The 14,114-nt window shown below is 36.8% G+C and overlaps 1 protein-coding gene across 2 annotated transcripts in view; it reads right to left on the reverse strand.

Moving 5' to 3' along the window:
- UCHL5 (ubiquitin C-terminal hydrolase L5) overlaps positions 1 to 14,053 on the reverse strand; it is a 41,745-nt gene extending 27,692 nt beyond the window's left edge. For both annotated transcript variants that reach the window (XM_025927772.2, XM_025927771.2), the window contains exons 1-3: positions 13,857 to 14,053; positions 5,798 to 5,861; positions 4,750 to 4,855 (exon numbers count right to left, since the gene is read on the reverse strand). In XM_025927772.2, coding sequence (XP_025783557.1) covers positions 4,750 to 4,855; positions 5,798 to 5,861; positions 13,857 to 13,932 — 246 coding nt within the window. In that variant the 5' untranslated portion in view covers positions 13,933 to 14,053. The remainder of the gene's footprint in view (positions 1 to 4,749; positions 4,856 to 5,797; positions 5,862 to 13,856) is intronic.
- Between the last annotated feature and the right edge of the window lie 61 nt (positions 14,054 to 14,114).

Below are 14,114 nucleotides of genomic sequence, written 5' to 3' on the forward strand. Positions count from 1 at the left end.
CCCTAACTAAATGTGCAATTGCCAGAAGTGAGGATGGTTTGGGGACCCTGAACTCCATAGCCAGTGTTGGGAGTGAGCATAGTCTCACAGATTGTTCTCAAATTTTGCAATATAATATGGTCCTCATTTCACTCCAGGAAGCACTTATCACGACCATAATTGTGCATTTCATTGATTAAGACCAATCTCTTCCACTAAACTCTAAGCACGTTGCGGGCAGGGATCATGACTGCATATGATTCTCCAAGCACCTAGCACAGTAAGCAATCATCCTTTCCTGAAAGACTGAACAGACTGGAGTCAGACAAACCCAGTACCACTACGGCACAATCTTAGCAAGTAAATCAGTGAATTGGTAACAAGACAATGATGCTTTGTAGAGAAGTATTACCAAAATGTCATTCCTGGCATTCCTTAAACACAATTATAATTACTAGTAATTACAATTACTACTTTATTTCTTCAGTGAACCACGTACATGCACACCTATAATTACAGCATATGAATGATTAGTTTAAGACGGCCAGGATTAGTATTACCTTTCTAAATTGATGCAATTCCATCCATAAATACCAAAAATATGTATTTAGTTAATATGTATGACCGTATCATAAATAAATATAATTTTAATTATACTTCTAAAATTTCTGAAAATAGGAGACTCCTGGATAAAATCATTATTAGCTCTTGAAGCCTAGAATTAAGGATTATATTATTTATGTAATATAAAGTTTCTGGCATAGACTCATAGGAGGCATACACTAAAAAGACCAAAAGATATTATTGGGGAATTACAATTAAAAGATATTACTGGGGAATTACTGATAGGTCAGTTCAATAAGAACTGTTGACATAATATAGAACAAAAACCACCCAGGATTATTAGAAAATCACTAATCCTACACATTAATAAACATGGCAAGTATAATACAAATAAACCATTAAATTACAGTTAAAACAGAAATACAGAACTAGAAAAATATCAAGGAACTCCAGAAATTATAAATTGAAACTTTAGTAACATTTATTTTCTTTATAGAGCACTTTCTTTCACCTTAAAAATACCTAGACCTCTATAAATCAGACATCATTAATATCTTACTGTTAGTGAATACCACTGTTAATTGTAATATTCTTAGAGATGAAGAACTCAGTCTACATTTATTGGATATGTAGTATGTACCAGGAACGGTACACAAAAATAAAATCCCAGACTCTTAGGTTCACAATTTAGTGTGGAAGAAATATAGCATGGAAGAAATTAAACACACACACACACACACACACACACACACAAATTTGGAAGAATATAAATGATTTTCAGTGGCTATCTCTGAAACAGGGATTATAAAAGGGACTTTTATTTTCTATATTATATATTTATAATGCTTCAATTTTATAAAATGAGTGCATATTTTTATATACCTTAAAAAATAAAAACTGTCTTTAAAAGGAGAAAAAAACACCTGAAGGACTTTTAAAATCGTCTGTCCCCTACTTTTTCTCTACTATCTAGATCTTGAAAACCAAACAATGGTTTTAAAATTATAATAATTGTCACACACAAATATTAGTACATTAGTAGTACACAAGTACACAAATATTATGATATACAAATTATTTGTGTTAGGGGAAGAGTTAGAAACTCAAAATATTGATCACTAAGAGATTAAATAAATTATAGGACATTTATACCAAGAATACTTTTTTTTTTTTTTAATTTTTTTTTTTCAACGTTTATTTATTTTTGGGACAGAGAGAGACAGAGCATGAACGGGGGAGGGGCAGAGAGAGTGAGACACAGAATCGGAAACAGGCTCCAGGCTCTGAGCCATCAGCCCGGAGCCTGACGCGGGGCTCAAACTCACGGACCGCGAGATCGTGACCTGGCTGAAGTCGGACGCTTAACCGATTGCGCCACCCAGGCGCCCCTACCAAGAATACTTTTAAAGAGTCAGTGTTGTGATGTGGTTGAGAGCAGACACTTCAGAGATATAGTGCCCAGGTTTGCACATCAGCTCTGCCAATGACTAGCTGCTTAACTTGGGCAAGTTTCATAATCTCTCTGGGACTCAGTTTCTACATTTGTGAAATAATAAGGAATCTGTAAAAACCACAGTGTTATTGAGGATCAACTACTACAAACAAATTAATAATAAAAAAAAAATAATACATATTGGGGCACCTGGATGGCTCAGTTGGTTAAAGCATCAACCCTTGATTTCAGCTCAGATCATGATCCCATGATTCCTGGGCTCAAGCCCATGTCAGCGCAGAGCCCTTTTGAGATTCTCTTATTCCTCTCTCTGCCCCTCCCTCAGCTTGCACACATACTCTTTCTCTCTCTTTCTCTCTCTCTTTCTCTCTACCTCTCTGTCAAAACAAACAAATAAACACTTAAGGGAAAAAAAACCTCATGTGACCTCAGAAAAATAAGTTAATTTCTCCAGGCTTCAATTTCTTCATCTGAATTTCTTCATCAGTAACATGAGGATAACAACCTCACTAAGTTGTTGCAAGGATTAAATAAACAATATATCTAAAGCACAATATCTGCTACCCAATAAGAATGATAAATGTTGGCCACTGTTGGCATAGTTATTATTATAGTTCTTATTAAGAAGAGACACGCCTTGTCTTGTTGACCATTATATATACCTAGTACCTAATACCTAGCACAAAGTGCTCAATAACGACTTGTTGATTAAATGAATGAGTCAAACCGTTAAAAGTAGTTGGTAGAAATGGGTGTAGGATTACAAAGATATTCACTTTTATCACTATGTATTTCTGTAGTTTAAGTTCTATCATAAAAAAAAAAAAAAAAAAAAACACAGGTTTTCTTAACCTGTAAAGTAAAAGCATGACAGTGTTAATTTCTCTAAAAACACTCAATTTTAAAAAGTTGGGGGGAAATGGAAAGAAGCAGTAAAAGAAAAAGGGAAAACAAGTTACTAAGTGGAATAGCAAAGCCTTGAGCTAAAGTGCAGTAATGAGAATTAGCACTTTTATTTTTCGACCTTTCTAAAGGTTAAACAGATTATCCTAAGCAATTTTTTGAGTCTCAGAAATAAGTGCAATTTTCAAACAAGTGCAATTATACTTAGCTTAGTTTTAAATATCAAACCTCTCTTACTTACTCTCTGTTTTCCAAACAATGGACCAGATAGATATACGGCGGCACCTAATACTAAACACTTCACTGTATGTCCTGGAACAGCCCTTGTCAAGTGTGGTCCATGGAACCCTGGGAATTCCTAAGACCCTTCTCAAGATGTTCATGAGCTCAAAATCATTTCTATGGTAATTCAAAGACAGTCCTTGCCTACTTCCCTGCTTTCATATTTGCACTGATAGTAAAATAGCAACCAATGGTAGATAATACTGCTGGTATTTTAGCACCAATCTAGGCAGTGGCATTAAACTGTTTCACTGACACAGATACACAGTTTAAAAAAAAAAAAAAAAGCCAATTTTACTGAAGACTGTCTTTAATGAAGCAGTAAAAGTTATTTTTATTAAATTCTGACCTTGGAGTACAAGTCTTTAATAGTCTATCAAATGAAATATGTAGCACAAATTAAAGCACTTTCTGCTGCAAACCAAAACATGCTAATCATTTCAAGGAAGGGCAGTGGTATGATTGTTTTGAGTTGTGAGTTAAGTTGGCTGCTTTTTTCCTGGAACATCATTTTCACTTGAGAGCACAAATGGAAGACAAATACGGTTTTTCACACAGGGCATGTGGCAGATATTTTTCTCAGAATTGTGTAAAATGAGTCTGTAACTTCAAGAAAAAAACCTGACAGTATTTATTGTCTTGATAAAATTTAAACTTTCAAGTGAAAACTAGAGTTTGGTATGACTTAGATCCTCCATTGTGAGTTTAAAAGTTTCCTGATACTTAACAACTTTTCTAATTCTACAGATGGTAATATTAATACATGTGACTTGTTGATAAGGTATGTAAACAAATGTGGCAACATTCAGAAGATCTGTAGAAGTCGGTGAATATTTGAAATGACCAATGCACAACGTTGCTGAATGCTGAATGAGTAGAAGATCCATTTGCAGAGAAAGATAAACCAAAAAAAATTTAATATAACAAAGAACAAAGTTCACTGATACTGTTTCAGATTTCACATTTAAAAAAGAAATATTTTTAGAGTTTTGATATAATATCAAAGAATAGAATTCTCTGAAAAAGATTATTAAAATGCTCTTCCCTTTCCAACTACATATGTGTGAGACTGACTTTTCTTCATATACTTCAACCAAAAACAGAACAAAACAAAAACACTGCAAGTAGGAGTATAAAGAAGTAGATAGGAGAATCTAGCTATGTACTATTAAGACAGACATTAGATTTGCAAAAACAGTATTTACAATTTGCAAAAACAACATAAAATGCAAATGTAAAACTTCTTGCTAATTTTGTTTTGGTAAATGTGATTATATTTCATTAAAAAATGTGTTATTTATGTTATCATGTAATGCATTTGTCATTTTTAAATCAATTAATAAGTAACTCTCAAATGCCTTAGTCTTAATGTCTAATATAATAAATATTGATAAATATAATCCATATAAACAGAGAAGCTCTTGGAGACCTCAATAATTTTTAAGAACGTAAAGGGATCCTAAGGCAAAAAAGTTTGAGGACTACTATACCAAAGACACAAAAGTGAAATACAGTTCTTTTTATCAAAAGGATTGCTCTCAAGACTTCAGAGTATCTGAGGACCATACCTGCTTGGCAAAAAATATTGTGTCAAGTCTGGAGTCCTGAACTACAGAGCCTGCTGGTTCTTCTCCTGGCTGCCACTTGAAAAGAAAAATTAACCCATGAACTGGCCTACAAAAGAAAGTACAAATTAGTGACACCAAACCTTTCTTGTTTTTTAACACACAGTCAATACATCACATTTCAGTCAGTTACTTACCAAATATATTGCAAATGAAGTAAGTTTGAGAAATTTTTTAAAGATTTCTATTGTTATTCATTGTCATTAAAATGTTGCCTAAGACAAGGCTAATAAACCTTAAAATTACATCAGGTAAAACAGAATTATAATGAAAGGTTTATTCTCAAATCTGGATTTTCACTTCTACCTTGTATCACCTCTCTTAAAAACTGAAAATAAGAACATAGCAAAACTAAAAGAAGCAGTTAACCCTATATTGAATTCCAATATAGATGAATAAAGCCTACTCCTCGTCATATTCCAAGAATTCAACAACTCTCCCTCCAAAGAAAATTTCCCTAGTCTTCCATTTGCAAAACAGGGTCCATTCTTACGGGCACAAGGTTGGGGATAAGAAGAGGCTCACAAGTCAGAAGCATGGGAGAAAGGAAGAAACTTCCTAGCATCTACATTTGGAATCTGAACTTTAACCTCACCAAGAAGCAAGGCGATAACACACAAATTCTGAATTACTATTAATATATGTTATGTACTAAATATGCTTTGTAGACTAATCTAATATTCAGGTATTCACATTTTTAATGTGAAAATGTGTTCTGTCTTCTAGTCCTATTGATCTATAAGTGAATATTATAATAAATTAATCAACCATCTTGATATGGAATTACAGAGACTTAGTTTGTAATCCCTTGCAAGTTACTTATATGAGTCTCAGGTCTTGATTATGATATGAGAGTAATAATACCTCTCTCACAAGATGGAAAAAAGACTTAAGGAGATGACATATTCAGCCTACTGTAATCCAAGTAAAATAGACAACAATCTGCTTAAAGTACAGACATTATTTTTAACACAACTAAGATAATACTTACTTTAATTTTTCAAAATTCTCAGGCTCTAAACTCCATATTTCTTCTACTTGGGCTCCTCGGCAACCTGAAATAAGATATTATTTCTTCAGAAAACAAAATAACTCATTTTTTCCTTCACCATTAAATAAAATACTAACTGAAAGGAATGTACATTTAGGGGCCATGAGACATGACAAATTAAAATGGTAAAACTGATAAAGCTCACAGACAAATCCTTTTAATTCCCTTACTATTTCCTAATTATTTATAATGGGAGTATATTACTTTTACAATTGAAAGAGGTTTCAAGTTTATTTTCACTGAAACACCACCCCGACTTCTCAGTCCCTCTCAATCTGTCTCTTTTACAATCCACTCTTTCTACTCAATTGCTGTTTCCCTTTTACTTACACTTTTTTTTTTAAGTGGTAATAAATAACTACCACTTACCAGTGACTTTCATATCACATATTTAGCTCTGACCCTTTCCCTAAATTCCAATTCTATACTTTTTAATTTATTTATTTAATTTTATTTTATTTTCAACTACCTCAGAGTCCACCAAACATACCCTTCCTTAGGACAGTGGTTCCCAATCAGGGGAACTTTTCTTGTCCCTTGCCTCCCTAAGAAAGGTTTTACAATGTCTGGAGACATTCGTCACAACTGTCACCAGTGGGAAGTCCTTGCATCTAGTGGACAGAGGCCAGAGATGCTAAACATCCTACACTGCACAAGACAGCCAAACAGCAAAGAATTATCTCGCCCAAAATGTCAACACTGCCAAGACTAAGACACCCTGCTCTAGTAGTACATATCAGAGTAACAGTGTACTGGTTAAGAGGTTGGCCTCAAAAATGCCACGGTTTGCATCCCAGCTCTTCCATTTACTAGCTATATAACCTACCTCTCTGTTCCCATATTCATGGAGTTGTTGTGAGGAATAAATGAGATAATTTTGTATGCATGAGATACATTTAATACAGTGCCTGGCACACTCTAAGGGTTTACTAAATGTTAGCTAGTACCATCAAAATACAAAAAAAACAGCCATATTTACCAGTGCCTTCTATGTGTAAAGTGCTTTAAATGCATTTTCTCTAATCACTGCAAGGCAAGTATTACACAGAAGAGGGTTAGGGATGTTAAGTGTCTTGCCTAAATTCACTACAGCTAGTATATACAAAAAAAAAAAAAAACTAATTAAAATCCACATCTGGTTCCAAAGTCTGGACAGTTTTTAATATTCCAGATTATTGTCAAGTAAAAGCTAGAGAAGCCTTTGGCCTATCTGGGAAAAAAAAAAAAAAAAAAAGAAGTTACAAAAAAAATTCAGTCAACCAACTACATGACTTTGGGCATTCATACCATTCCAGGACTCAACTTGTTATATTCAGCAACTATCTATTAAGAATTCACTCTTGTATTAAAGATATACATACAAGGAGAGTTATAGGCTGTTTGTAGTAGAAAACATCTTGATAGACATTTACATATAGGAAGCTGGGGGGAAAGAACTTACAAATGTAAACCTGTATTTATGAGCATTGAAAAGGGCACAAAAGGACACTAATGCAATTGTTAATACTGGTTACTGCTATTGGAAATCAATTGCAAAAAGGCCAAACATTAAAACATAGTATACTAAAAGAACAAAAGTCCACTGCATAAAAGTGTCCCCAAATCTTTTGCACGGGTAGAATTTCAAGTGATGATGCCTGTTTAAACAACTTTAAGCTAAACAAACACACAACTTTTGGGGTACAAAAGACATACTACACAACTCTTAATACCTATCTCCTTATATACATTCAGTATCTAATAATTCCCTTATGTACATTCAATTTCAAATAATGCATGGTATAGGAAAGAGAAGCAATGATTCAAGAGGCCTGGTTCCAATCCGAGCACTGCCTTAAAGTTCTTAAACTTGAGCAAGAACATAATGTCCTAGAGCCTCACTTTCCTCATGTATAAAACAAGAATACCTCCTGCTTCATCCAATCCACACAATTCTTGTGAGGTATACATTATCAAACACCAAATACAATGAATCACTTAATGCAGACTCCCTAACATATACTAAGTAAAAAGGTGGGTGTGGGGAGAAGGCTTTAAAAAGTTAACAAAATGCTGGTATTTTACAAATACCTTTTATGTGCCAAGCATGGTACTACGTCCTGGCATGGACAGAAAATAATAAACAATAGTTGCAATACTTACAAACTTCACAACTAAGGGGAGCCTGGCTGGCTCGGTCAGTAGAGCATGTGACTATTGATCTCAGGGTCCTGAATTCTAGCCCCACGTAGTGGGTAGACTTTATATAAAAATAAACAAAACAATACTTCACAACCAGTAGGAAACAGGTATATACAACTCAAAGGGCAGCATGCATAACATGCCTATGAGAGGTACACCAGAGAGCCTTCTGGAAGTTAAGAAGCAGGAGAGATCATTACTATCCTTGCTGATCAGAGCAACTTTCATGGATAGTTGAACTAGGTCTTAAACAGGATTAACATAGGATTTGTCATCCAAACCAGGACTCTGCTCCAAAATGAAAGGAAGTACTGAAATGAAAACGTTTGAGATATTTGTGTATTGACTAACACATTTGTATTATGATACTGGTGGCTCTGTAAAATAGTTCTATTCAAAAACTAATTTCAAAAATAATTTTCTTTAAAATATACCTGGAGCTTTTCTCCTGAAGAAAGATAACTCTGGGAGGGCCCTCTGTTGCCAATGCTTTAAATTTAAATGTAATGCTATCTTCCAAAAGTTTTGACAATTTGTTATTCCCCTAACCTCACCAAATCTACGAGAAGTAAAGACATGGCCCTGGCTTCTACACCTCCTACAAAAAATAGTCCCAGATATCATCCCTAACCATGTCATTCAATGGTATGGACAAATGTCATTTAGTGATGTCACCAAGTAGGAAAATCTGCATTGTGGACAATCACCCCAAAAACAAGGACGAGACTCAAATATTTGTGAACCCCAAACTGGAGAGCTGTGAATTTGTATCCCTAATGAGAAGGCTCCATTTTGGGGTCCTCAACAATTATAAGCAATACTTGCTTCTAAGCATACTAGATGCACTCTCATAAGTATACTTTGACTTATGAAAGTATGAGTCAAAGTATGAAAGCCAAGCATTAACTTGCCTCTCTCCTCCAAACAAGGGAACATGTACCTCAGGAGAACTCCTAACAGAGCTTCATGTCAAGGAAACACTATATTGGCCCCAAGTCATTCAGATTTGTCTCAACTCCTGGGCCAGAGTTGTTGTGAATGATGGAATTCTGCAAGACTCCCTCCTGGCAAGCCCAGGAGGAGTCTGTGCAATTACTACCTATACCTGAATTATGGCCTTCAGCCAAGATGAAAGGTCAAAACAAAAACTTAAGGAGAAAGCCACTGCTTTCTAATGTAAACACAGTAAGAGATAAATTAAACAGATTCGGTACCAGCTCTGTGGGTCAGATCAGATTAATCAGAGAAGCTGAAGGGATGGCATGTTTGGGGTAGAAAGGAAAAATGGATTTTATTGGGAGACAACTCTCAATGAGTTTCTCCTGTTTCTGCTTATCTTCTGGGAGGAGTTCTGGACTATCGTTTCAAGGATGTTATTTCAATAAACAGACTTGAAAGATAGATAATGTCTCCCCCTGGTGCAAAGACAAGACTTACGTGCTGTCCATAGTATCTTCCTAAAGCCAAAGGCCGAGCAGGTTTGCTAGCAGCCTCTTTAATAAAATTGGAAGTTCCCTAAACTCAGGGTTCCTTAGCTATGACACAGACCCATGTGTGCAACATCCACCTCTATCTAGTGCCACTCCCATGGACTTGTAGGACAAGGGATCCAATGCAAATGTGAATCTCCTGTTGCCTACTGTGCCAAGGCTAATACATAATACAGTCTTTTATCTCTTTATCAATATATATTCAATAATACAATCCTTTATAATATAAACAGGCTAACTTGTTAGCTGGCAAACAGGGTAAAATATAATAGTCCATATTTCTTAACAGATGTTGGATTTTATCAAATGCTTTTTGTGTCTATTAAGATAATCATATAGGGGCGCCTGGGTGGCTCAGTCGGTTGAGCGTCCGACTTTGGCTCAGGTCATGATCTTGTGGTCCGTGAGTTCAAGCCCCGCGTCGGGCTCTGTGCTGACAGTTCAGAGCCTGGAGCCTGCTTCCAATTCTGTGTCTCCCTCTCTCTCTGCCCCTAATCCACTGGCATTCTGTCTCTGTCTCTCTCAAAAATAAATAAACATTAAAAAATTTAAAAAAAAGATAATCATATAGTTTTTTGGGTTTTTTTGTGTTACTTTGGTGAATCACACTGAATCCCAAATATTAAACCAACACTGAATTCCTAGGATAAACCCCACTCAGCCATGACATACTGTCCATTTAATAGATTATTAGATTTGATTTACTAAAATTCTGTTTAGAATTTTTGCATTTATGGAGCGCCTGAGTTGTTCAGTCAGTTAAGCATCCAACTTTGGCTCAGGTCATGATCTCATGCCTCAAGGGTTTGAGCCCACATCCGGCTCTGTGCTGACACCTCAGAGCCTGGAGCCTGCTCTGATTCGGTCTCCCTTTCCCCACTCATGCTCTATCTGTCTCTCTCTCTCTCTCTCAAAAATAAATAAACATCAAAAAAACATATTTTTTTAAGAATTTTTGCATTTATGTTGATGATGGAGTTAGGTCTGTAGTTTCCTTTTCTTGTAATGTCTTTTCTGTATTGGGTGTTAGGATAATGATGGCCCTCAGAGAATATTGGGAAATATTCCTTCCTCTCCATTTCTTCTGGGAAAAGTTTGTATAAAATTGGTATTACTTAATCCTTAAATATTTGAAATAATATACCAGTGAAGCAATTTTGGCTACAGTTCTCTTTGTGGGAAGATTTTAAGTTACAATTTCAATTTATTTAATAAAGTAAGGCTATACTGGTTATCCATTTCTTCTTGTATAAGCTTTGGTAATTTATGTCTTTAAAGATATTTATACATTTCACCCAAGTTGTCAAATTGATTGGCATAATAATGTTTAGAATATTCCCTTATTATCTTTTTAATCTACAGGATCCATAGTGGTATCATCTTACTCCTAATATTGGTCATTGTGTCTCCTCTACTTTTTCTTTCCCTTTTTTTTTTTTTTTTTTTTTTTTTTTTTAAGATTTTATTTTTAAGAAATCTCCATACCCAACATGGGGCTTGAACTTACAACCCTGAGACCATGAGTTGCATGCTCTACTGGGGCACCTGGGTCGCTCAGTGGGTTGAGTGTCTGACTTCAGCTAAAGGTCATGATCTCATGGTTGGTGAGTTCAAGCCCCACACTGGGCTAGCTGCTGTCAACCTGTCAGCACAGAGCCAACTTCGGATCCTCTGTCCTCCTCTCTCTGCCCCTTCCTGGCTTGCATTCTGCCAAAAATAAATAAATATTTAAAAGAGTTTCATGCTCTACCAACTGAGCCAGTCAGGTGCCCTTTTCCTCTTTTTCTGACCAGGCTGACTTGGGGTTTGTCCATTTTATTGATCTTTGACAAACCAGCTTTTAGTTTCATTGATTTTCTCCACTACTTTTCTCTTTTCTGTTTCACTAATTTCAACTCTGATCTTTATTATTTCCTTTCATCTGCTTACTTCAGGTTTCATTTGCTCTTTTTTCTAGTTTCTTGAAATGAAAGCTGGGGTCATTGATTTGCTGTGGAAAAGTAAATGCAGTCCCTGCTATTCCATCCTGGCTGGAAACAGAAGTTTATAGCTTCTGTTTTTAATTGGTAGACCATCAGAGTTTGTTTTGGTGCATTCATGAATTATGTATGTGCCACACCAATTAAAAGTATGTGTCTGCTCCATCAGTTTCTTAATAAGGATTTTGTTTTATCATGATGCTATAGTCCACTAAAATTTGTATTTATATATTCACTGACTCCACAAATAATTTCCCTTCCAATGAACTACCTTTTAAAATAAATTTACATTTGCATTCAGAACACAGTAAGATTGTCCACTTTTGAAAGAATGAACTTCAAAAAACTTTTTTAAAGCCAAGAACTGGCTAAAAAAAAAATGGAAATGATTGAAATACACTTGTTTTCTCCTTGAAACTATCTGATGATGATATACAACTACCATGATTTAACTTTTTGCAACGTTTTTCTGCTAATGTGGCCAATCCATTAATAGCAATTACTTTTAATTTGTGGTAGTGTAAGAAGACGCAGTTACATATTCTTTTATGCATGACTTTTATAATCATTTTCAATTCTAAGTTTTCTATACGTATGGGACTGAAGCAATAACTGTTAATGGAGTGGATTAATTTAAAAACAAACTTGCCTAGTATAGTATTTCTTAAAGTTAACTTTACTATATCATAATAGCTAAGGTTTTAAAGGTAAGTTTTATGGCTAAACCTACAGACATCTCAAACTCAATGTCCAAAACTGAATTTTCTCATCCATCAAGCTTGTTCTCTTATACTTCACCTGCCATTCAAGCTAGAAACTATGGAGTCATTTTCCCCTTTTCCCCTACATCCAGTCAGTCAGCAGTCCTATTGATTTAAATATAGCAAAATTATTGCAATTACCTCCTCCTCTTTAACCTATTAGTTTATGTCAAGCTAATCACCTGACTCCAACCATTTTAAGAGACTTCTAGCTTCTCTGGCTTCATTCCACTCCACCCTGCACACTACACTTGGTAAACCTTTTTTAATTATAAAAATGTCATTTCAGCATTCCAGTATCTTTGACAGTTAAGTCCCCAGTAACCACAGGGCAATCCAAACTATACAACTCAGCAAACAATCTAGCCTCAGTTTAGTTTTCAACTTCAGATTGAAATATTCCTCTGGTCTGTCACATACATTTTTAGTCACTTTGCTAGGTGTTTCCTATGCCATATACTTTAACATTACTACTGTTTATGTTTTTCCTTCTGCCTGTGCTCTTCCATGACCTGTGTTCCCGTTACATTCTGTACACACTCTAACACAGCAATTAATACACCATATTAGTTGGAGTGTCAGATCTTTAGAGGAGCACTCGTGGTTCATTCACAATGAAAATTCCCAAACCCTCCCAGTGTGCCTAAGAACATACGCTTGATAGGTAAACATACGTAGGTAAACAAACGTAGGTAAACATATTCTTGATAAATTATATTCCAAACATTCAGCTATGTACGATAGTATCTATATCAACGTTTAATTTTCATCTCCAGTACAAGTTTTAACATAATAGCTAGAATTAATAATACTTGAAAAAAAAAAAACGTAGCCATAAAAATAAACTTACTGCCCAAAGAAAAGGATGGGAACAAGAAGGGCAGGAAAGGATAAAAAGTGAAATATGCTGACTATTTAGGATGTAAGACAAGGAACACAGCCAGAAAAAAAAAAAGCTGAGGAAAGCATGTGGCCTCTGGTCTAGAGCACTAGCTCAAGAAACCACTTTACCGGAAGCCAAAAAACGATCAGGGAGAATAACCGCGAAGTGGCTCGTCAGTCCCACGCAGTGAGCCTGTGGGAACGTCCGCAGAACTAATCACACACTCAAGGTGTTCGGCTTTGAGTAACTAGAATCTCGGGTTCCTGCGCGGCTTGGGCCATATACCCTACCGTGGAGGAGGCACACCCTAGGTTTTCTTGCAGAACTGATGGCCCGAGACGTGCACCTGGGCACACCTGCCGGGTATAGGGAGCGCTCCGCAGAAGAGCGATGGTAGAGAGGGAAAGATACACACGGAAGGGCGGGGGCGGGGGGAAGCGCTCCAGTCAATTAAGCAAGTAACTGCCGAGTCCTGAGGATACGACAGTGCACAAGGCAGATACGATCCCTGCCCTCGTGATGTGGAATCACTGCGGAAACGCGACTGCCCAGGACTGAAACGGGGACGAGAGCCCTCCGCGATCCAGGTTTCCAGAGTCGCTTCCCTTCAGACGCGAGGCGGCGGTGACCGCAGAGAACCACTCTATGCCCAGCCTGGGCCTCCTCCCGTGACCCCCGGCCCAGGACGGTCCCCTTGGCTCTCACCGAATCCTTTAATGAGCTCGGTGAAGACCCCGGGGTCGCTTTCCATGAGGCACCACTCCCCGGCATTGCCCGTCATGGCCCCGGCCACACACCGCCCCGCTCCACCTAAGGCTCTGGCCGCCCCCCGCACCAGCTGCCGCCGGGCACTGATCTCTGCAAACCCGCCGCTGAGCTCGTCAACCCCACGTCACCCCGCCTACTTCCCGACAGCCTCCGGGCGCCGTCACCTGCAGCGCGACTAAGCGCGGGAGGACGCTC

Source organism: Puma concolor, chromosome E4 (genome assembly GCF_028749965.1).
Source record: "Puma concolor isolate L17-30 chromosome E4, mPumCon1.1.hap2, whole genome shotgun sequence".
In the NCBI taxonomy this organism is placed as follows: domain Eukaryota; kingdom Metazoa; phylum Chordata; class Mammalia; order Carnivora; family Felidae; genus Puma; species Puma concolor.